The sequence below is a fragment of the Phytophthora parasitica genome (assembly GCF_000247585.1).
Source record: "Phytophthora parasitica INRA-310 unplaced genomic scaffold supercont2.12, whole genome shotgun sequence".
Taxonomy (NCBI): Eukaryota; Oomycota; class Peronosporomycetes; order Peronosporales; family Peronosporaceae; genus Phytophthora; species Phytophthora nicotianae.
In genome coordinates, this window is record NW_008648998.1 from 87,175 (window position 1) to 108,972 (window position 21,798).

The window sequence follows — 21,798 nt, forward strand, 5'->3', positions numbered from 1 at the left end:
CGCAAACGTTCGAAAATATCATCAGCGCTTTTGCCGCTTTCCTTCCAAAATTTACATTGAAACTCCTCGAGCTTACTCGTTGTTCCCGTTATGTCAAGCACCGATGACCAGCGTAGAAGTAGGGCCAGTTTATGAGCATTATAAAACTTCATCAGCTTGGAAAACATTAACTCGTACGGGTCCTCCTTCAACTTCTCTACCAAAGATACCCAAGCTTTCAAGACGGGGCTGTTCAGGAAGTTGCTGCCATCTTCAGTCAGTTTTAGGAGCGTAGCAACTTCCTCAGCTGTCTTGCGACTGATTTTCCACTGATCCATCTGTGCTTGCAATAAATTATAGGCAGTTGATCGAGTATTGATATTCTTCTGCGTTGGAAGTTAGCATCTGCGTTAGCGATTTCTCGTCTTGGTAGCGAGTCGCCAATTTTACCAGCAAGATTTTGTTCGGGTCTTCCTTCATCAAAGTTGCGTAAGATATCTACGTGTCTAGCAACCTGCTTATCAATAACCCGCCTCCTTCCTGGTTTAACCGCAGCAGGTTGAAGACAGTTTCCGTGGTTCTATCATCATTCCGCCATCTCGAGAGTTGCATGTTCTCCAATTTCGCAGCGGTTGTAACCATTCTGTAGTCCATCTTAGCCCCAACGAGAGTCTTTGCTAGTATTTCGTCACTGTCATAGTGTGTCTTCAACACAGAGAATATCGCTTCGTCTGGGTTCTGGTCGTTTACCTTCTTTATGTATGCAGCCAATGCTCCACAAAGAGATTCAGAGCACGTTGTCGCCTTCCTTATTCAGATTAAGCAGCTTGATAACGTCATCCGCGCTGTTTTTTATGAAGCAACCAATACGTATGCTGAGCCTCTTCAAGCCTCGTAGCAATACTCTCCGTGCCTGCGTTCGCCTCGCCAGCATCAGATTATTTGCCAACAACACATCATCATCCAAACGACTCATCAGCGTTGATATCACGGCAACATCCGCCGCTTCTTAGTTCTTTTTGAAGTTTTTGACCACTCCGGTCGACCACTTCCCGAACTCTTTTAGTCGCAAAGAGATTCTCTTGTGCCGTATTAACTTTAAACCTCGTGAACAGCTTGTCTGTCGCCGGTTGGTTGTCCTGTAACGGATTACTCCGTTAGTTTGACCTCGAGGTTTACTTTTACGTTAACGGACTTGTCGAGGTCATACATGTTCACGTACATGTTTACGACCACGACAAGGTCATCCGTGTGACGCTTAGCTACAATAGAGTAGTTAACAAGAAAACAATTCACTTTTCAATTTTACTTCTAAGTACTAAGCTTCCTCTGCTTCATCACATGCCTTTGTAAACATGAGCCTTGCGCTAGCCGCGACCTTCTTTAGATTCTTTGTCCCTGTCTTAAGTACCTCATTAATCTGTGCCGAACCAAACGCCCTGTCTTCAAAATTGTCGTCTTCTGTAGATGCTTTCACCGATATACCAAACGTTCTCAAGCTCCTCCGAGATCTTCGAGAACCAGGGAGATTAGTATCGAGTATACTTGATATATCGAGAGGTCTCAATCAACCATTTATACAGGAGGGATGGCTGATATTTACCGTTTTTATCTAGATGACCGACTGTTGTAATGACAAGGCTATCGGTTGTGGAGAACATGAGGGTCACGTTTGGCTGCTACCCGGATTCTACGGGATCACCATGATCCGGCCCTTGAAGAATGTGCTTGTATTTGCACATAAACTACAGCAGGAAGCCTCTGGGCCATTTAAATGCTGTTTTACATCAGCTTTGCAAATTACAGTGCAGGTGTGTCGAATTCGCAGACATTCGGGGTCTATGATTTAACCATTAAGTTACAAGCTGGCTACATACAACTCGTGGTACGTAATCGCTATCTTGTATCGGATTCTTGTGTCGAAGCAGTTGTGCGCCTCCACACCGTGTGAGTGGATGCTCCCCCATGTCCCCAGACAAAAAGCCCACACCCTTCGAGTGCAGCATGTTTCTAAGAAATGGACTTTCCAATCACGATCTTGGTCTCGCAGTCACCGCTCGAAAGCTGCCAGTCTCCCCAGGCCTGAAAGCCTGCACTTGAGTAACTCTAGTATATTTCTCGCTGCATTAACGTCTCGATTCCAGAAGTGTGCCTTGCATCGACTGTTCTTGAAGCACAAGACGTCTCCAAGACAATCGAGATCTTCTCGGTCTATCGGTCTTTCACCTTTGTCAATAGCCGAGCTGAAAGGAGGTGCTTGTGGCAGCCGGAGCACAGCTTACAGGTGCGAAACTCGTCCATGGGCAAACTGTCGCTCACTGTTCCAGTTCTTTCTTGAGTGCCTGTACTGGAGCGCTAGGGTTTCCACAGAGACCGTCCTGGCAGCTCCAATCACCAAATGCGATGCAGACCTGCGCACTCCGGATCGGAACAAGTCGCTTGGTAATCGCAGTCAACGCCCGCATCTTCGAACTTGTGGTTAAGAATCTCCACTTTCGAAACGAAGTTTTGGTCGAATACGAGACGAGAAAGCCCACGTGCTTCACAAAGTACTGGAGTCGATCCATGAATGTTGTCAGCTGAGAAGTATTAAAACTTGGCATTTCCTTCAATATCAAAACGTACGCAGGTTCTGTCTTCCTCAAGTTGAGGTCCCATACGCGCTTCTTATTGAGCTTGGCCAGGTGATAGTACTCAGCTGTGCTGACGCCGATAACTCGCTGACCGTGTCCGTGTTGGTTCTTCGCAATGCACTTCCTCGAATCTTTTTTGCGAAAGCGACGACGTCTGTGGCGGTGTTTGCACTGTCGGCCTTGCCGTTGCTGTGGAAGATATCCAGTCGACGCAGCCGTGACCAGTATTCTAACGTCAGGATCGATCCCAATGAAAATGTCTGGTGTGTAGCCTTCCGGTAACTTGTCACGTGCCAAATCCAAGGCATCTTTCTCCACAACATTCGTTAATCGATTTTTGCTAGTCTTCCTCCTTTTCCTTGGAGCCGTATTGGTGTCTGTGGGTTCTGTGGTAGGCATTTCGCGCTCGAGTAGTACCGAAGCTGCATAGCCATCCGTCGTGTCTCGGTTACCGAACTTGCGGGTTCTGGTCTCCAACTCGGTTACGTTGAAAAGCTAGCGGATAATAACTTCGCGATTTAGTGTCCAGGTAGCACGAGCTGCCTTAGTTCTGCATTCCAGTCCCAGATCGCCATTCACGACTTTTTTTCGCCACCGGATTATCGTAAATGCGACAAAAGAGCTCGTACAAAGTCGTCGCGTTCAGTGTAACGTGAGATGGTATGAAAGAGCTCGATTGTGGTAGTAACGAGTAGAGATGCGCCCCTCTTGTCTTTGGGTGTTTCTCCACAAATCCTCCATCCACAAAAGCATGTCGTACACCTTCGTCACAAAGTAACCTAGATTCTCACGAATTGTCCAATGCCAAGGCGCCATACCGAGCCACTCACGTAACTCGCGCTCTTCTGAAGTTCGCCATTTATCCCAAGCACCCCACATTTTCATAGTAGCTGTTAAATTGCCATTTGTGTCAAACTCCTGAACTTCTTGGACACGATAGCAGCTATCAATAAGTTTCTTGGTTTTGTAGAAGCTCAGCTGAATCTTTCCTTCTTTCGCGTACCGTAATCTAACGTATTGGTACAGTCGCCGACGGAAGTGTCGAGCCAACATGTTGGCAGTATTAACCGCCATTTTCGTGATCATTTCGTTTATCATGGCACCGCAATACCCCAGCGACGGTGCCACGTGGGCTCGAAGCTGTTGTCGAAGTTCCCAGTACATTAAGAAAGTCTTGTGGAGGTCGGGGTATTTGGGGTTCGTCTTGTACCGATCTCGTTTCTCAGTCGAGCCCAGGGAAGCAGCACAGCATCGGTAGAAAAACATTGCGTTGAGTTCGGGAAGCGGTTTGCCCTGGTCAAGGCTGCGGAGGATATACATTCCCCCGACCTTCCATCCAATGAGCCCCACCTGGCGGAGAACGATGGTCGTTCGCTAGAGCTCTTTGCGCAGGAAATCCAGACCACAGACTTGATTCAACTTGCGACTGAGGCACTGGTACACATACTGTGTAGTTGTTGCTGTGGTTTTTTGTTTTTTTTTTTGCGCTTGCGAGGCATCTCGCCAAATGACAAGTGATAGATCTTTCGTAGGGCGCTACGAGCTATACTGTGACGAAGTGCCAAGTCTTCCATGACTCCGGTTGAACATGGGAGACTTCAACATGAGTTCAGATACTTTAGAAATGATAGACAATATTTTATCAGTACTTGCTAGTGTTTCTCAGCCTTGCTTCGCCTTCTTACTAATTACTCCGTTTGGCTGTGCTCCTCTTGTAGAAGCTTTCGTTGCTGCGCTGATGCCGGCATTGGGGTGGTAGATTCGAATCTCGGTCACCATTCGCTGGAGGATCTCCGTCTTAAGTTACAAGAACTTCTCCATGTCAGTTATTATTTTGGAATAGATCATTTACGTTTTCGGTAACCAATAAAATAGGTCAAATCCGACACTTTAGGTCACGACACTGGGGTTGCAACCCCAGAAACCCAACACGATTAGCAAGTTTTGAGAACGCGTATTTAAGCACGATCTCTTGAGCCTGTTCAGCAGGTTCGCCGTTTTGACCCGCCGGATTTCAATTTCGACAGGACCAAACCATTCGTCAGATTCGCCAAACCGCTGACCAACAGCTTCGTCGTCCTTAACTGTAGCAGTTGGAACTGAGATTAGACTTATTTTTGCAAATATTCTCCTACTGTGCGTCACGTAGAAAGCGTGTGATTGGGCTCGACCTTCGATCACGTGCTTGACGACTTATTGTAAAATTTATGCCTATCCACTCACTGTGCACGCTTCGTGCGAAAAATCATTGTGCCAAAACCTAGTCGCAACCAATGAAGACCGTCGGAGAAAAGATTAAGTCATATCAAATGAAATAGTAGACCGGCCCATAATTTACTCTGGACCGGCTCTTCTTGCTTACCAGTATTCATTCTGGGATAGCAGTAACTCTGTGCTGCTGGGACAGCCCAAATCAGGTTAATTCGCTCGACGGTAACTGAAGCCGAAAAACTGAAGCTGGTAGCCGCCGTTTCATATACCTTTACCGGTATGAGCTGTTCGCGACCTTTAGCCTCTTTAATAACTGTTGGCTATCCCAGCCCTCGCACAGCCCTAGTTATTCCTATAAATGTGCACTATCACGATGTTCGTAATCTGCTCGAGTCTCACGCACAAAGCGCAGTAAGTATATCTTTTGCCCCCCCCCCCTTCAGTGAAGAGTCTTCACACACACACGCAAATCAGCAAGAAATCGATTACTACGAACAGATACCGTAATCACATAAAAATGGAATTTAACAACGTCGCGGCAACCAAAGTATTCTAGTTCCAAGAGCTCTTATGACCCCTGTGTCGTGTGAAGAAAAAATGGCATATACTACATCAATACCGCATTCAAGCGCTTCGTTCACCAACGACTAGTATGGATACGGTGTTGTCTGCTCTTTTATAAGATCTACAAAAGGAGGCGAGTTGAGGCAAAAGCGATAATAGAAACACGTAAACGGTCGCCCAAGAATACATAAATAAAAACGGAGATTACTTACACTTACCGCAGCAGCACTTGATGAAGTAAGCCTTGTTACTGCATGGAGAAATATCATTATGTTATTTCGTGTGTTAACAGATATGAATTTTCGAATGATTAGCCGAAACTGCAGCTTGTGTGAAATAAAATGTATTGTCGTCACGACCGCATCGTAGAGGACTTCGACCTCAGTGGACCCGCGGTCGATAGCCTCCCTCCACATAGGATCATTAGTAGTTCGTAGTTGGCGTCGATGCGCCACTGAGAAAAAGTAATCGTTTTTTTCTCAGTGCGTCCGTGATTGTAGCGTTGCTAGCACTATTGTTATCGTATTCGAAAGGGTAAAATAAAGAAGTCGAAAGCTCACGCAGCATGCGTTTGAGTTAGCACTCTTGTGCCGCTTAATAGCAACAACGAGCACTACAACCTCTAAGCATTCGCTTTGGTTATTTGAGTGCAACTGTATTTTTTTACCTAGTCAAGTTCTCCCGCATTATGTAATACAATAGGAGTCGACCTGGACGACAGACAGTTAGATAATCTATCCTCCGGGAACTTACATCATCATTCGAAGGTTATAAGAAGGCATTTGTATTCTGCCGGCAAGACAACTTCGTTTTAGACAGGACTATAAAAAAATCTACTTTCATCTTTTTATACAGCAAGATTGACCAAATTTCAGTGGTTCTTCGGGCGCAGCACGACTTTGTATAATATTTCTACTATTTCACATTGTAGCCCTTCCCCCCTACAGCAGGACGCGTTAATCTTGTTTTCGCTTCGATCGGTTCGGCGACAAGAACGACAAATTGTCTAACTCGAAACGAGCACACCCGTAATCAGAGCTGGGTTCTATTATTAGCAGGCCTCATTAACTGAGGATTTTTGTCCGTTTCCCCCTATATTTGCTTATTAGAGGGAGCAGGAGGCAAGTCAATGGAGGGATGATGATTGTCTTTAGTTTAATATAAGTAAGTATAAATGAATGTATCCATATTACCATAGACAATCTAGTCTTTTTTAACTACTTAGTGTCGACACTTGTCGGAACTGCTTCGCTTGTAGAAATTCTTCTAGGGAGAAACCGGTTAGAGATTGGAGATATTATCCCGTTCCCAGCCGATGATTGAAAAATCAGACAGACCCGACGCAGTGTTGGGAAAGATGCAGCCAGGGCACCACAAAAGCTCTTCAGTCGTGCCAAATCAGCTACAAGTGATTAGCCTGGCTGAAAACAAAAAAGCAAACAGCCGCGTTCTGACCAGCGGCTCGTTTGTCTTTCAGATCTTTCCCACCGTCAACCCAAAGTATCTTGCAGGGGGGAAATATAATGCAGAGCCTTCAGCAATTTAGTCTAATAGTTCTAAGCTTTTAAGCTGCAATCTTGTGAAGTAGCGCGAATCCGTTTTGAGAGGGAAAATCCCTCCCTGTCGCTCCGCATCTCATTCTTCAAAATGCCGGGACGGCGCAACAAGCAGCAAGATTCCGAGCCCGTTATCGGCCGTCCGCGTCGAAGCCGTGGCCAGGGCGGCGCCAGAGGCCGCGAACGCGGCGGCCCCGCTACTGCTGTCCCCGCTCCTGGTCCTCCGCCAACCTCACGCGCCGTCGCGCCGCCACCGGCGCCAGCTGCAGCGTCGGCTGCAACCCCCAGCGTCTCGTCGCTCGCTCTGGAGCTGGAGGAGAAAGCGCGCATTCCGGATGAGCCTCGCCTGTTGCAGCCACTCGTAAACACGCATTTCCCCCCTCGCCCGGGCTTCGGCACGGCTGGAAGAGCTGTAAAACTGCACGCTAACCACTTCAAGGTCAACTTCAAGTTGGCTGGCGACGTGTTTCACTACGACGTTATGATGGCCGAGAGCGGCCGGAGCTTCGGCAACGACGGCCCACCTAAGACGCTAGCCAACAAGATCATGGCCGCGCTCTTAGCCGAGCTCAAGCGCCAATTCCCAGACTTTATGGTTGTCTCTGACGCCCGTAAGAACATATACGCTCCTCGTCGGCTGCCGTTCCAGCTCCAGGAGTTCAGTGGTCTTACACTACCTGATGATGGAGGCAGAGCCAGGGAGTTCTCGGCCACTGTGAGGGAAGCCGACCCTGTGGCTATCCGCATGCAGCAACTGGACGAGCTCTTTGCTGGACGCTTGAACTACACGCCGTACGACGCACTGCAAGCGCTGGACGTGGCTCTGCGTCACTCAGCATCGCAGAGATTCACTGTAGTTGGACGAAACTTGTTCAGTGGCAATGGCGCCAAATCTCTCGGAGAAGGAGCTGAGCTCTGGTTCGGCTACTTCCAGAGCTTGAGAGCCACGCAGAATCGACTTGTGGTCAACTTGGACTTGGCAGCCACCGCCTTCGTAAAGGAGATGGACGTACTGGATTTCCTCTGTGAGTCTCTGTCCTTGAGAAACCTGCCACCTTCACTGGCTAAACACCAACACTCTGCGTTCAGTAAAGCCATTCGTGGAGTCAAAGTGAACATCACTCATCGCCCAGGAGTGCGACGCAGCTACCGCGTTAACGGGCTCACCAAGAACAGCGCAGAGCAAACGTTCTTTGAGAACGACGAGGGACAACGCATGTCTATTGTGCAGTACTTCCAAAAGACGTACAACCTGCGTCTGCGCCATCCGAAGCTGCCGTGTCTCCATGTTGGCGCCCCACAGAACAAGAATTATCTGCCCATGGAGGTTTGCCACATCATGGCGGGACAGAAATGTCCTCGTAAGGTAACGGACAACCAGGTGGCCAATATGATCAAGTTTACGTGCACGCCGCCGGATCAGCGCAAGCGCTCGATCGAGCAGAAGTTCCGTGAGGCAGGATTCAGCACGGACCCGACGCTCAGAGCCTTTGGACTGGATGTGGAGCCTCGTATGGTGGAGACTACCGGTCGTCAGTTGCCACCGCCTACGATCGAGTACAGTGGACGAGCTACTGAAACTCCACGTGACGGAGCGTGGAACATGCGCGGCAAAAAGTTTAATACGCCGGCTCAACTCAAGTCGTGGGCTGTTATCAGTATGGCAGACGCGAGATACTGTAACCAGGCCAGTATTGAGAAATTCTTCAAGGCTGTGATGACACAGATGGGTCAGTTGGGCATGCGATGTCCGCCTAAATTGCCTCCGATCCTGTTGAAGCAGCGCCGAGAGGACTCAGTGCGTGGAATGTTCCAGGCCGCAGTGAATGCTGCCAACCAGACGTTCAAGACCCCGGCGCAGATCATCTGGATGATCAATCCGAGAATGGATGCACACGCTTATGGAGAGTTGAAGCTGATGTCCGACAGTGAAGCTGGTATGGGTATTCTGTCACAGTGCATGCTGTCGAAGCATATCCAGAAGTGCAACCCTCAGTATATCGCCAATATTCTGATGAAGGTGAACACCAAGTTGGGTGGGAAAAATGGCATTATCAGTGGCCCATTGCCGCGTGTATCGGCGTCGCGTACCATTATCTTTGGTGCCGATGTCACGCACCCAAGTCCCATGGACAAGAGTCGCCCCTCTGTCGCTGCTGTTACGGCGTCTATGGACCCGAATTTCATCCGACATGCATCGGCGATCCGTGCACAAGGCCACCGTGTCGAGCAGATTATGAACCTTAAAGATATGGTAGTGGAACTGATGAAGCAGTTCTACCGCCAGACGCGTGGCAAACCGGACCGCATTGTCTTCTATCGCGATGGAGTGAGTGAAGGACAGTTCCACATGGTGCTGAATTACGAAGTCACGGCCATCCGTGAAGCTTGCCAGACGCTGGAGGTCGGTTATCTACCCCCGATCACGTTCGTTATTGTCCAGAAGCGCCACAATACCCGTCTGTTCCCTGACACTCCGAGAGATGCTGATCGCAGTGGCAATGTCAAGGCGGGAACTGTTGTCGACACTGCTATCTGTCACCCGATTGAGAACGATTTTTACTTGATGAGCCACGCTGGACTGCAAGGCACCAGTCGCCCCACGCACTACCACGTGCTGCTGAATGAGATCGGCTTTACGGCGGATGAATTGCAGACGCTCACTTACAAACTGTGTTACACGTTTGCGCGATGCACTCGCTCCGTCTCCATGGTGCCGTCGGCCTACTATTCGCATCTCGTGGCGTTCCGTGCGCGGTTCTTCCTGGCGGAAGGTAGTGACACTGCCTCAACTGTCTCGGGCTTCAGTGAGACTGCACCGGAAACGGACACGCGTATGTACGACTTGCACCAATCCATGAAGGGCGAGATGTACTTCGTGTAAACGTGCGACGGTGTTGGTTCATTGCCGTTGACGGCAATCGCCAGCGTGGACGGTTTTGAATTTTCAAGAGTATCCGCCGCGCATTTCATTTTATGAGTCGCTTTTCCGCCGTTTTCTGTGTTACGAATGATGGTGTGTGATGAGGACGACGTCGCTTGGGTAAACAGAGTGCATATACCAGTGGGAGATCTAAGAAACGAAGTGGTGAGCTATCACCGCTTTGTTTCGACCTATGACCAGCGGCTATTGTGGCAGAAACGAGAAGGTACGTAAGGTCGGATCTATCCTAAAGCAAAATGAACGTAGCATGAGTGTTCGTTTGTTATTGCAAGTGTATGTGTTATGATTCGCCGTTAGTCTCGCTAGTCAGTAGCAGTCATGCCGACAGTATCATCTAGTTCCGATCTCCGAGGCTGCTTGGAAACTGGCTGGTGAGTGGGTTGTAAGAGACAAAACCGTGCACTTACTCCGGAGTATGGAACGAGCATATACTAACTTTCTATAGTTTTTTTTGTTCGAGCTCAAGAATATCTGGATTATTAGGGTTGATCATCCATAATGTTCGAGTCTGATGAAGATAGACGTCGTGTCTAAGGCCCGTTCTCAACCGAAGCGTTTTTCGGACGCATGCGTGCTTAACAACCACTTTGCGACTTGATTGGCTGTGCAATCGGCCCATAGGCAGCACGTTTTGTTCGAGTTTTAGCCAATCAAAGACCTCCCCTAACCAAACAGTTTTACTCTCCCTTTAACCTCCAAGGTAGCAGTGTTTTACAGTAAAGATCGCAACAACAATGGCTCTGTATCCCCAAAGATCTCCAAGTGGACCTGAGCGAGAGAGACGATGCATCCCTGCTGCGCGCCAACGCCGCAGCCTGAGGTCCACCGATTTTTTTCGTACGGCTCCCACACAAGATGCCCCTCCGCGATTAAACCACTTTTACCAGCAGGGCGTCCCCGCCTTGTCGCTCAATCTGCGTGCTTTGACCATAGCCCTTTTCGTGGCATTCAACCCCACCACGAAAGGCATGGCGTACTTCAGCCTCGAATAAGATCGGTAGAGGTGGCGACGGTGGCGAAAGACGTCCGAGCTCGTCAGCGAGATTCCTCGCTACGGGTGGAGAGAACTTCCAATGCAAAGAATCAGAACCCACCGAGGGAGCGACAGTTTGCTGAACCTGGGGAAGTGCATGCATCTGCTGAGGAGGCTCCTGAAACGATGGGAATATTCTTCTCTCCTAGGAGGGGATCCTGGTTTTCCATCGCCGCGCTCGTTAATTACCAGTAGTTTGGTAGCGGTTTAGCGCCAGGCTAGAACTGCTAGAACACAACATGACTAGCTATTATTCTGCCAATGATAGTCAAGTATTTTGAATTGCGATGTTTAGGGTACGCATGCAACGCATGCGTCCCTCTGACGCCTCGGTTGAGAACGGGCCTAAGACACGCAGCGAAGAGCCTGGTCACGGGAAACAAGCTCAGACTGTCAGAAGACAGATAACCGGGAAGATTGCCCACTGGCTTTCGACTGGTCAATTGCTTAATAAAAACTGTATATATGACCCTTTTCTAGCTACAGTATTTGGTTTGTTCAGAAATCCTCTATTTATGTTGAATTAACTACCCTCTTCTGTCTATTATCGAGGCGGCATGCTCGATGCTACGATTTTAAATCTAAAGAATAACTTTTAAGTGTTCTTATCAATCTCACAGAAAACGATGGTAAATTGGCGAAGTTGGTATGCTTGGAGCAATTTTCGATAATATGTAGCAGGTGAAACTATATGTGTACCCGAAATCATCTTCCTAATAGATGGCAAGGCTTCCTAGCAGCCTTACAGCAGCACGAGTGGGAACTATTTTTCTTTTCGAAGTCGCTGTGCTTAAAAGTAAGGAAGCAGCACCATTGCATACTTCGTCGTAGATCATTCACAATGTTTCCGGACAGAATTCGCAAGGAAAGCTAAGTAGGCCATCACAAGGACGCCTGGGTGGCTTCCACGGAAGGATGCTTTATTTGATCAAGTTGATGCCATCAACTACTGTAGTAGGATTTGACTGCAAATCCAAATCTCGTGATGTGAAGTACATCTTGATCACGTGATGGTTATATGGTAATTACTGGAGATAGAGTCCCAAAATCTTACTGGTGTTTTCTATCACTTCCCATTTCTCCACCAAATTCGCAGTCCTTCATGGGTATCAAGACCACCTCAAACAAGTGTCTGTACGGCATCGTACTGCTGAGTGTTGTCGCTGTCGTTGCACAAGTCAATGTCCTTGCAGTATCTGTCAACGCGACAGTGAACGCCGATATTGGCTCTCCGAATTCGAACCCGGACAAGAGCTTTCAAGCTATTCGACGTCTGAGAACTGTCACGACAGACGACCGAGGACTTGGCACGAGTTCCTCTACAATCGCGGAACTGGTTACGCAATTGAAATCGAGCAGCGCAAAAGCCACCAAGAAATTCCTCGAGCAGATCAAAGGTACCAGTGCAGAGGCAGCACTTCTTCAAACCGACCACTTCATAGCGTGGTCAACCTCTCTATCAAAATCTGCGAAGAAGAAGCTTGAAGTAGCGGAAGTGGCAATGGTGTCGTCACTGGCGGCTCACTACGGAGACGTCGCTGTTGCGAAGATGCTAACTGAGGCGAAGAAAACTTCGCATGCTACGGCAACGACGTTTATCAACGCTCAGCTTACGAATTGGCACATCAAAGAACAAAGTGCAGACGACGTTTTCAAGCTACTGAGACTTCATGAGAAAGGAGAAAAACTATTCGAAGACTCGCTCGTGAGCACTTGGATACTGTACGTAACAAAACTCAACAAAGATAAGGCGTCTGAATTGATGTTCAAGTCATTGAAGACTCATTACAGCGACGAAGTTCTGGCTAAGCTAATAGTAGCGGCAAGAAGCGATTACAAGTTCAGACAGTATGCTGTGAAATGGCAAGATCTTCAGCTGGTTAATTGGCTGAATAGTGGCCAAACCAGTGATGATGTTTTCAAATTGCTGAAGCTGAACGTGGATGAGAGCAGTGTTTTGACAAATCCGGCGTTGAACAGTTGGGTCAGATTCACCCTTAAGCTGGAAAAAGAAGACCCGTACGAGAAACTGTTTGCAAAATTGACAACCCAATACGATGACGCGAGCCTGGCTAAGTTACTTATTGAAGCGAAGGGGAACGCTCAGAATGGCTTTACCGCTGGGAAACTGGAGGCTTTGCAGTTTGTCACTTGGAAGAGCAAGGGAAAAAGTGCGGAAGTTATGTTTAAATCGCTCAAATTGGACCAAGAGGGAAGTGATCTCTTGAAAAACCCGATTTTCAATACCTGGATTTCTTACGTGGATAATTCGGACGCGGTTACAGCGGTACTGAGAAAGCGTTTCGAGGATGATGTTCTGGCCAAGATGGCCATTGCAGCAAAGAATGAAGGCAGCACAAGATCAACTGGCACCACACTGGAGAACGCACTCCTTACAAGTTGGGTGTCGGAGGGGAAAACAGCGGATGATGTCTTCGAGCTTGTACAACTGAGCAAGGCAGGGGATGAGATTTTCACGAGTTTGGCATGGAACACATGGACTTCCTATATAAGGAAACTTGACAAGGAAAACCCCGACGAGCAAATGTATTTGGTACTGAAAAACCACTTTGGCGACGACGGTGTGGTGAGTATGATTGTTAAGGCAAAGGAAAGTCCACGATCGAAGCAAATCGCAGCCAAATTACAAGAGGAAGTTTGGCGTGCTGAAGGAAAAACCTCGGACGATATTTTCAGACTCTTAAAGCTGAACGAAGAGAGCTACAAATTGCTTGAGAACCCAGCGTTAAGCACGTGGGTCTCGTATGTGACTAAGCTGGGAAAACTTGATCAGTCGAAACCAGGTGAACTTCGAGTCATCATGGAACTGGAGAAGAGATACACGAGCATGGAGTTGGCGAGAATGATCGTTGCTGCAATGAAGAATGGTACCGGCGAGATGAAAACACTGGCCAGTGATTTGCAGGAACTGCTATTCAAGCACTGGTTGGCTAAGAAACTGAATCCACAATTTGTCGTTGCTCTGATGGGAACAACCGACGACTGGCAGAACCTGAAGGTTATTCTCAACTACACTGATTTTTACAGGAAAATCGAAGCAGCATAGATCTAGAATACGTTCGGCATTCGCAGTAATACATGACGTATTACTTTGAATGCTGAACTGATGAATATAGGGATCTTCTGGCTCGTCTAGCATCAGTAACCTGCTTCATTTAGCGTCCTCAGTGTAGAGTCTGATAAAGGATAAAGAAGCAGTAGCTTAGCTGAAGTGCCCACTTCGCAATTCGCCATCGATTCCTCAGCAAGATGTTTGCCAAGACCAAACGTATCAAGTATGCCCATTGCCGTACATGCTACTTTACTGGTCTACGTCGTTGTGACGTCGGAGACTGTTAACTCGCTGTCGACTAGCGTCGGTTTGACGACGCCAAGCGATACTTCTGACGTGAGTTTGAGTGACATCCGAGCCTATCGACGACGATAAGCGACGTCACCAACAACTACGAAGACAGAATTATCCCTGGCATTTCGAAGATAGCAGATGTCGGAAAGAAGAACTTACAGAAACTCGCAGAGACCGCAAAGAACAAACTAACATCCAATAACCAGTACACCACTAACATGCGCTACATTGAATACAAGGTTGATCAAGTGGAGTCGAATCTATTCGAAAGTACGACATTCAGAAAGTGGGTCTATGGTGTAACCTTAGCCTACAAGAACAACGATGAAGCCGCCTACACAGCGATGTTTACGACGCTGGTGGCACACTATGGCGGTGAACCCTTCGTACGCATGCTGGCTGATGCAAAGTTGTGGATAGGAACAGAACGGAGAGCTACTAGGCTGGAAAATGTACAGCTGGAAAGTGGAAAGCTGATGGAAAGCTCTGGACGACGTGTACAAGCTTCTAAAACTTGATGCAGCAGGTGAAAATCTTCTGAAAACGCGAACGTTGAGGACGCGGGCAGACTATGTGAAGAAGATGGACGACGACATGGACCCATACGACTTGCTGCTGTTGACACTAAAGGCCCGGTATGATGATGCAGGACTCGCGAAAATGCTTGTTTTGACAAACAACGATCCCCATGCGTCCTACATTGCTAGTCAAATAGAGTGGTCTCAGCTCGGCCGCACCGCACCGCGCCGCATCACATGGTTATGTCCCATGCGGCCGCATCGGTTGGGACGGCCGCATTCGACGGTTTCTCTACTCTCAGACAGCTGGAGCCGAGTGAGATTTTCTGCAATTTCTGCCTGCTCCGCCTCAGTCGTAGATTCGAGCTGATTTAAGCCGATGCTCTGCTTCTTCTTAAACTACCTGTATATTGCAGGTGACTTTCAAATTTACTTATCTACGTAGCTACTTGGCGCGAAAATGCAAAGAGCAGCGCCGTCCAAGTTAGTAAGAAACTTATGAAAGATTTGCAAGACTTACAAGCGAAAAAGTGGCTGGCTCAATATAAACAACATCAAGGGAAATGGTTCCAACCAACTCATCAATTTTAGCGGACTGTAGCAATTTTTAAACTGAGTCAGGTGTAGTTGGTCAATCTGACGTAAAATTGACAGGGCTTAACTTGTCTTGCCTAAAGAATTGAAATATAATGATTTTGCTTACCAATCTTTATCTTTCGACACGATGTCATTGTGAAAGGCGAGAAAGCTTTTTATCTCTGACTTGATATTAACGGCTTCGAACGAGAAGAGATTTCTAATTTTTCGCGCTGTCCCTATTTGTATTTTTGACTGCTCGGGATGATTAGGAGGGACAGTTTCTAGAAATTTCGTATATCTTCGTGCATTTACCCATGGCGTTTTAGCATGAAGCCTTTACAAGTAAATTGACCCCGCGATCAATGTGCAAAGTGATCTGCAGCCCCCCCCCTTCTCAGCCAGACTCCGGCGAGATCAGATTTTGTGGTAAGGCTTTGCATCTTCGCGGGACCGTTTCGTAGCTATCTGCACGGAAGCAGACCTGTTCGTGTTACACTGTCACGTCCGTGATACAAATCTGTGTGCCAGACGAGACTCATTGGGTCTAAGGATCCCCATCGATACTTTCAAGACTGAGGCAATAGTTGCCAATATGATACACTAGGAACAATCTTGTTGCATCTGGAGTCTAGATTTTGGACGCTGACAAGCTGGTCAAGCCGCCTAAGAAAAGAGACACGCTTTTTTTTCTTCTTATCGTACCACCACATTGGGAATTTTGGCTATTTTTCCTTGGGACGACCACAAAGATCTCAAATGTTTTAAAGAGCTGAATATATGCAAGGGATGATAAAACGCCAAAGTTTCACGACACCTACTACACCACCGGATACGTTGTTGAAAACGTCGGAAACCTGCGGTCGAAAGGCTTTATTTTCTGGCAAGAACTCTAATATAAGACGCATTCAAAGGACAGATCGACTGCTAGTAAGTTTTGTGTGCGATATGGAGTTGAGTCTTACCCTGCCCGGTGTACTTACTGTTCGTGTCATCGAGCGAAGCGCTGCGCCACGTAATGGAAAGCAACGCGTAATCACGTTTATCCCCGATGAAGGCATTGCCGTTTTCAAGACCAAAGTGCTGCAGTGTTTGAACACCGATGACACGTGGCGCTATGCCAAGATCACAGAAAACAGAGCCATCTTTATTACCCCCCCCCCCCCCCCTGTTACCGCCAATGAGCCCGTGAACCACTAATTTTACGTCATAACTTACGGTTTAGTTTTTACCTGCGCGTTTGTATGGTGCTGTATCTTCGCACGCCTTTCCAACAGGATGGGAGGTATACATTCTCAAAGGTTTTGACACGGTATGTCGTATATCATACGACATAAGGATGACCCAATCGACATGGACACCGATACTTACGCCTTTTTAAGAGTGAACAGAAAAAGTTATGCGGGAAAACGCAAGCGATTGCACACATAGAGCAGAAGTTTTCGATGACTGACATGATAAAAGTGGAACAGACACAGCGCACATGATAAATGACGTCAAATTTATGAAGCCATGAACACACTCATCGTCTGGCACTCCTTCGGATTCACGATTCAGCCTCATCAGCAGCACTCCCGTCGTCTTCGCGGAGAATCTCCCACCGTGTTTTCTTGCGGTCACCTACGGCCTTGGGAGCGCGCCGCAGCACGACACGCTTCCCTAGGTGCGCAGGGATCTTGTCACCGCACGCGAAGTCCTCGTGCCACACTTGGAAGCAAGTCTTGTCGCCACCTCTGCGCGCCTTGCCACACAGGTAGAACTTGGCGTCGCCGTTGGAGCAGTCCGGGCTGTAGTAGGTCGTCTGGAACGACGTTTTGAGCTCGCCTCGATACAGCAAACACCTTGCACGACCGTTGACGCCTCTTCTGGATGCCGCCCCTCACAGTCACCCAGTCGTCGAACTGCACGAGAGTGTGCCCGGAGGATGCAGGGCGCCGTCGCTTGCGTGCTGGCGACGGGGGGGGGGGGCTGCGAGGAAGCCTTCGTCTTTGGGCTGTAGCAACTGCTTGTGCAGCATGCTCGACCACTCGTATCACTTCATGGGCGTCTCTCCGGCTAGCCGGCTCGCCTCCTTATGCGTGAGGTACGCGTTGACGAGCGACAGGTCCAGCAGTCCGAGAAAAATACGCTTCTAGTACTTCCGGAACCTGAAGGAGAGCTGGATGGAGGAGGACTGGAGGCGGAGCTGGTCATGCACGTCGACCCCTCCCAGCCAGCGCTGGTAATCCGTCACCAGCCTCGGGCACTTGAACATAGAAGTCCCGAGCCCCTTCAGGTTCCGCTGGATCCTGTCCCTGCCATGGACACAACGGTCGCGAGGTAGTGGACCGGCTTTCGGTCCCACCGGAGGCACCAAACCATGGTCGGCACCGTCGTCGTTCTTGCGAACTTGAAGGATCCACGCTCGATGCACCTTGGTCGCGTCTTATGCGCCGCTACGACCTCGCGGTTGAAGCCCAGGTGGTTCGTCATGATCGTCCCGAACACGTAGATTGACATAGAGAGAAGCTGGATGGCGAGAGCTACGGACGAATAGAAGCGGTCGATGACCACAACCCGGAAGCCACGATGCCCGGCCAGAACAGTGCTCAGGTTGCGGATGACTGCCGCAGCACCCGTCTTATGGTCAAATGCCTGCGCAGCGGACTCGCTGGCTTGGTGTTTTCTGACGTAGATTTCAAACCTGTAAGATACGACATTGAGAGCACGGCCAGAACCATTAAGTCATAACTTATGCCTTAGCAAATCAACAAAAAAAACATTCGCCACTCACCGGTGGCAGTACTCAGTCAACGAGTCTCATGTCATATACATCTTGGTCCCGTAGCGGTGAGGCTTGTCTGGCATGAACATCCTGGTCGTGTTGCGTCTGGATGTCGCCGGCAAGACGCCTTCGTCAAACGAGATGATGTTCGGCGGCGTCCACGCGCTCAGGAACCGTTCCTGCAGTACATCAACAACGTCACGGATCTTCCACAGCTTGTCTTGACAGTTCGGGTTGTCATTTTTTGTGAAGTGTAGATCGCGCAGGATCGACTTGCAGCGGTTCCGGTTCATGTACTTGCCGAAAGCACCTGCACTCAAAGCACCATCGTCAGTCATTGCCCAGTGCTGCGAAAAGCGTCGGGTGGGGTTTAACATATGAGCCACGAGAAGCCCAATAACGCGCAAAATCTCGCGTGGTGAGTAGTCGTTCTCCCCACGAATACGACGTCGAAGTTCACGAAGGGTATGCATGTTCTCCGTTCTGGACGTCCTCGCTCGTTCATGACGCGCTCGATGGTTCACCGTCTGCCTTTCATGCGGTTCGTCTCTTTGGTGATCCGCATCCACAGGCTCTTCGGTAGGACATAGAACAGTAATTCAAGAGGTGATTCTTTCTTCGAGCAAAGTTCAGGTATTGTATGGGCGGTCTCCTGCACCAACCCGCGAAAGCACGACCCATCGTCCTCAAAAGCTGTCGAAGGCGCGCTCCAGGCCAAGTCTCGCAGCGCTTCCTGGTTCATCTGCTCGATGGACAAGGTGCCACCCAGGGCCTCAATGAAAGCGGCATCCATGTGAGGCGAATCCTCGTCGTCCGATAACCCGTCCTCGTCTGGCTCAGGACGGAGAGGCTCCACGTCGTCGTCGTCAGAAACTGGCCGTAGTCGGAGCCTGAACTCAGACTCTCGTACTTCTCTCCAAGGTCTCCAGGCTTCATGAAGTTTACATCAGCTGGATCACGTGGTCCAACTGGTCCTCCAGCGTCGCCACCCTCGCTAGCGTCCCTCAGCTCCTTCACCGAGTCGTCTTCAGAGTCTTGGTCCGGCTCCGTCTCCGAGAGCAGCCGCTGGAAAGCTCCGATCACGACACTCTGGTCTGAGTCATGCACCGCGTCAGCGCGTAGCGGGGATAGCCCGAAAGCTCTCCCAACCGCGTTCTGCGACAACGCAGGTGTTCCATCGTCCTCGCTGTTACTTCCGAACAGCGCATCGACTGTGTTGGCCGAGAGGGCCACATTGCAGTCAATCTGCGACGCTCGCACCATCTCTCCGTCGCCTCTGTCGCCCCCACCGCTCTCAGCTTCACCGCCCCCACCGCTCTCGCCCTCACCGCCATCTCCACTCTCCTCGCCACTGCTATTATTCTCGTCATCCTGAATCAGTCCGGTTGCGATCGCGTGCTCCACAACCGCTTTCTCACCTACCACACCAAGTTAGAAATGACGCAAAGTAATACAGCAACAACACAACATACCGTAGAACACAATCTCGCCTTCTGCAGGAACCTCGCTCGACGGCCTGATGTACGCCCAATATTTTGACAGTCCGGTGGGAGGCTTCGACCGCCACCCCGCGGCCTTGAGCTGGCGCCACAGGTGGCCGAAGTCTACCAGGCGCAGATCCAGGGCGGACGCTGACACCGACGCTTGAGCCGCAGCTTTGGTCCTCGCGCTCACACGGACCAGCATTTTACTTGCGTCTCAGCCGGCAAAATCTCGAATGGCTGAGAATGCCCGAAGACTTCTGGCCACTCATCAAATGATGGCAGTGGCGGATCATGCCTGACAGAGAGAAAGGTGCACTTGAACCCTTTCCCTCGTGCTGGCTTTGTGTGTGCAGCAAAAAAACTCTCCAGCCTTATATCCGATCGGCCCCAAATTTGACTTGATTTCAGTATCGGGTCGCCGTTTCCGAGCCAACTCCTATATGAAGAAAAACTATGTCGTAAGTTACGACTTAAAATTTGGACTACGTCATAACTTATGACGGTGGTAACAGTGGGGGTTAAGCAGACAAAATCGGCCAGACAGATAGACTATCGAGCCCTAGGTGGTGGAATTTTTTTTTTACTTGGGGGCATGCTTCGGTTGTGCCTAGCCGGATCCGACAAGACTCAATTGCTTTTGGAAGCGTCCGTCTAACGCTAAAAAAAATCAGCAGAAGTATTTCTTTTGAATTTTTCGTGTACTTAGATGTAACGTAGAGGAAGCTTGTGTTGCAGGATGCAAATTGGAAAGTGATACTAGTAAATTAACAGTCTGCACTCTTTTGTGTCTAGACTATCTACTAACCACTCATTGCTAAAAGTAAATTAGTTTACGAACGTCCCGTAAACTAACTTGTAACTCGTCCCGTAAACCGTACCATAATCCTAAAGATTTAAATAATACAATCAACGCGGATGCGTTACATTAGAGGCACAAAAAACAACAATGTACAGAGCGACTGCAGCTCGAATGGCTCGTGCAGTAGCTGCAGTCACTACAACGCAGGAAGAGCAAGGAATTTCACTTGGATTGATCACCGCCCATCGTGTTGTTGTCCACCACGCCCGTCAACTTGATGACGCACCATTCACTATTCCTGACGACAATACTACGAAGCAAGCACAAGCTCTCGACGCCAAAATGGCACGTCTAGATGAGCAACAAGGGCAACCTTCAACTCAGTCAGACTATGCAGAGCTCGAGGTGCTGATCTTTGGGGCGTGGGTTAAGATATCCATTCGTATTTCATCACTGCGAGGTGCACTTCGTCTCCCTCAGCACGGCATTTTCACTAACGGTATTTTTCATGATACACACCACATTTTGCCGAGCCAGGTGGAGAAGACATTCCCGATTCGAACACATGCAACACGGTGAACCAGGACAACACTACGAGAGTAAATTTCCATAAGCTCAATAAATGCATGATCGAAGTTCTTCGTATTTGCCTACGTCGTCTCTGTACTATTCTTCACCATCTCCTACTTCTTCTTCGTAGGTCTGTACAGTAATTTTACCACTGTGCAATGTAATATATCCACAGTGCGCTAAAGGCTTAAGACACCCGGGGTTTTATTACTATCCTTTGATGTTTGCGAACAGCATGCACGCATCGCGACGTCTAGTACGCGGTCAGGATAGAGTGGAAATACGAGATTGGCGTGCTTCTGAATCCATTTTTTTAGAAGACCAAAACAAATCTCGATTGGATTGAGATGTGGCGCATACGGGGGTAGAAAGAGTAGTCTTGCACCGATTTCGTGAATCGCCTTAAGCATTTAAATATATATTAAAAAAAAACACACACACACAGCAACATTCAATCAAAGTTTAGTGTCAGAATTTTAAATTGCGTCCAACCTCAAGAAATAAAATGCTCACCTCTTTATATCAAAGTTGAGCGCCCTACAGATCGAACTAGTAGAAACATTCACTAGATCTGGATATGTATCGCTCAAAAACGTCTGAAGTTCTTCTAAATAAAATGTTGGATTCTCTTTCACGTTCTGCCTAACGCGAGAGACATCCTCCGATGGCCACTGAGACGTTTTATTGCGCTATTTCTTCTCATCGACAACCCGGGTGACAGAAAGAGATTGTACCAGCGCTGCAGCGTCCGCACTTTTGGACCAAATATGAAGCTTATGTACCCAACACTGATCTCCTAC

The 21,798-nt window shown here is 48.7% G+C and overlaps 7 protein-coding genes across 7 annotated transcripts; 5 read left to right on the top strand and 2 right to left on the bottom strand.

The window, feature by feature from the left end:
* Window positions 1–2,294: 2,294 nt before the first annotated feature.
* PPTG_07445 (hypothetical protein) lies at window positions 2,295–3,011 on the bottom strand (the record flags this gene model as incomplete). The annotated part of the gene is made up of 1 exon (XM_008901728.1): window positions 2,295–3,011. One exon carries the CDS (start codon window positions 3,009–3,011, stop codon window positions 2,295–2,297), a length of 717 nt encoding a protein of 238 aa, XP_008899976.1.
* A 243-nt stretch (window positions 3,012–3,254) lies between these two features.
* Window positions 3,255–3,878, bottom strand: PPTG_07446 (hypothetical protein; the record flags this gene model as incomplete). Its single annotated transcript, XM_008901729.1, has 1 exon — window positions 3,255–3,878. The coding sequence occupies one exon, from the start codon at window positions 3,876–3,878 to the stop codon at window positions 3,255–3,257; it is 624 nt and encodes a 207-aa protein (XP_008899977.1).
* Window positions 3,879–6,977: 3,099 nt separating this feature from the next.
* On the top strand, window positions 6,978–10,147 carry PPTG_07447 (hypothetical protein). Its single transcript, XM_008901730.1, has one exon. It carries the CDS (start codon window positions 7,035–7,037, stop codon window positions 9,825–9,827), a length of 2,793 nt encoding a protein of 930 aa, XP_008899978.1. The 5' UTR covers window positions 6,978–7,034; the 3' UTR covers window positions 9,828–10,147.
* Window positions 10,148–10,479: 332 nt separating this feature from the next.
* Window positions 10,480–11,259, top strand: PPTG_22110 (hypothetical protein). The gene has a single exon (XM_008902004.1). The coding sequence runs from the start codon at window positions 10,672–10,674 to the stop codon at window positions 11,113–11,115; it is 444 nt and encodes a 147-aa protein (XP_008900252.1). The 5' UTR covers window positions 10,480–10,671; the 3' UTR covers window positions 11,116–11,259.
* A 763-nt stretch (window positions 11,260–12,022) lies between these two features.
* On the top strand, window positions 12,023–13,987 carry PPTG_07448 (hypothetical protein; the record flags this gene model as incomplete). Its single annotated transcript, XM_008901731.1, has 1 exon — window positions 12,023–13,987. The coding sequence occupies one exon, from the start codon at window positions 12,023–12,025 to the stop codon at window positions 13,985–13,987; it is 1,965 nt and encodes a 654-aa protein (XP_008899979.1).
* Window positions 13,988–14,218: 231 nt separating this feature from the next.
* On the top strand, window positions 14,219–14,805 carry PPTG_07449 (hypothetical protein; the record flags this gene model as incomplete). The annotated part of the gene is made up of 2 exons (XM_008901732.1): window positions 14,219–14,329; window positions 14,419–14,805. The coding sequence occupies 2 exons, from the start codon at window positions 14,219–14,221 to the stop codon at window positions 14,803–14,805; spliced, it is 498 nt and encodes a 165-aa protein (XP_008899980.1).
* Window positions 14,806–16,329: 1,524 nt separating this feature from the next.
* PPTG_22111 (hypothetical protein) lies at window positions 16,330–16,581 on the top strand (the record flags this gene model as incomplete). The annotated part of the gene is made up of 1 exon (XM_008902005.1): window positions 16,330–16,581. One exon carries the CDS (start codon window positions 16,330–16,332, stop codon window positions 16,579–16,581), a length of 252 nt encoding a protein of 83 aa, XP_008900253.1.
* Window positions 16,582–21,798: the final 5,217 nt, after the last annotated feature.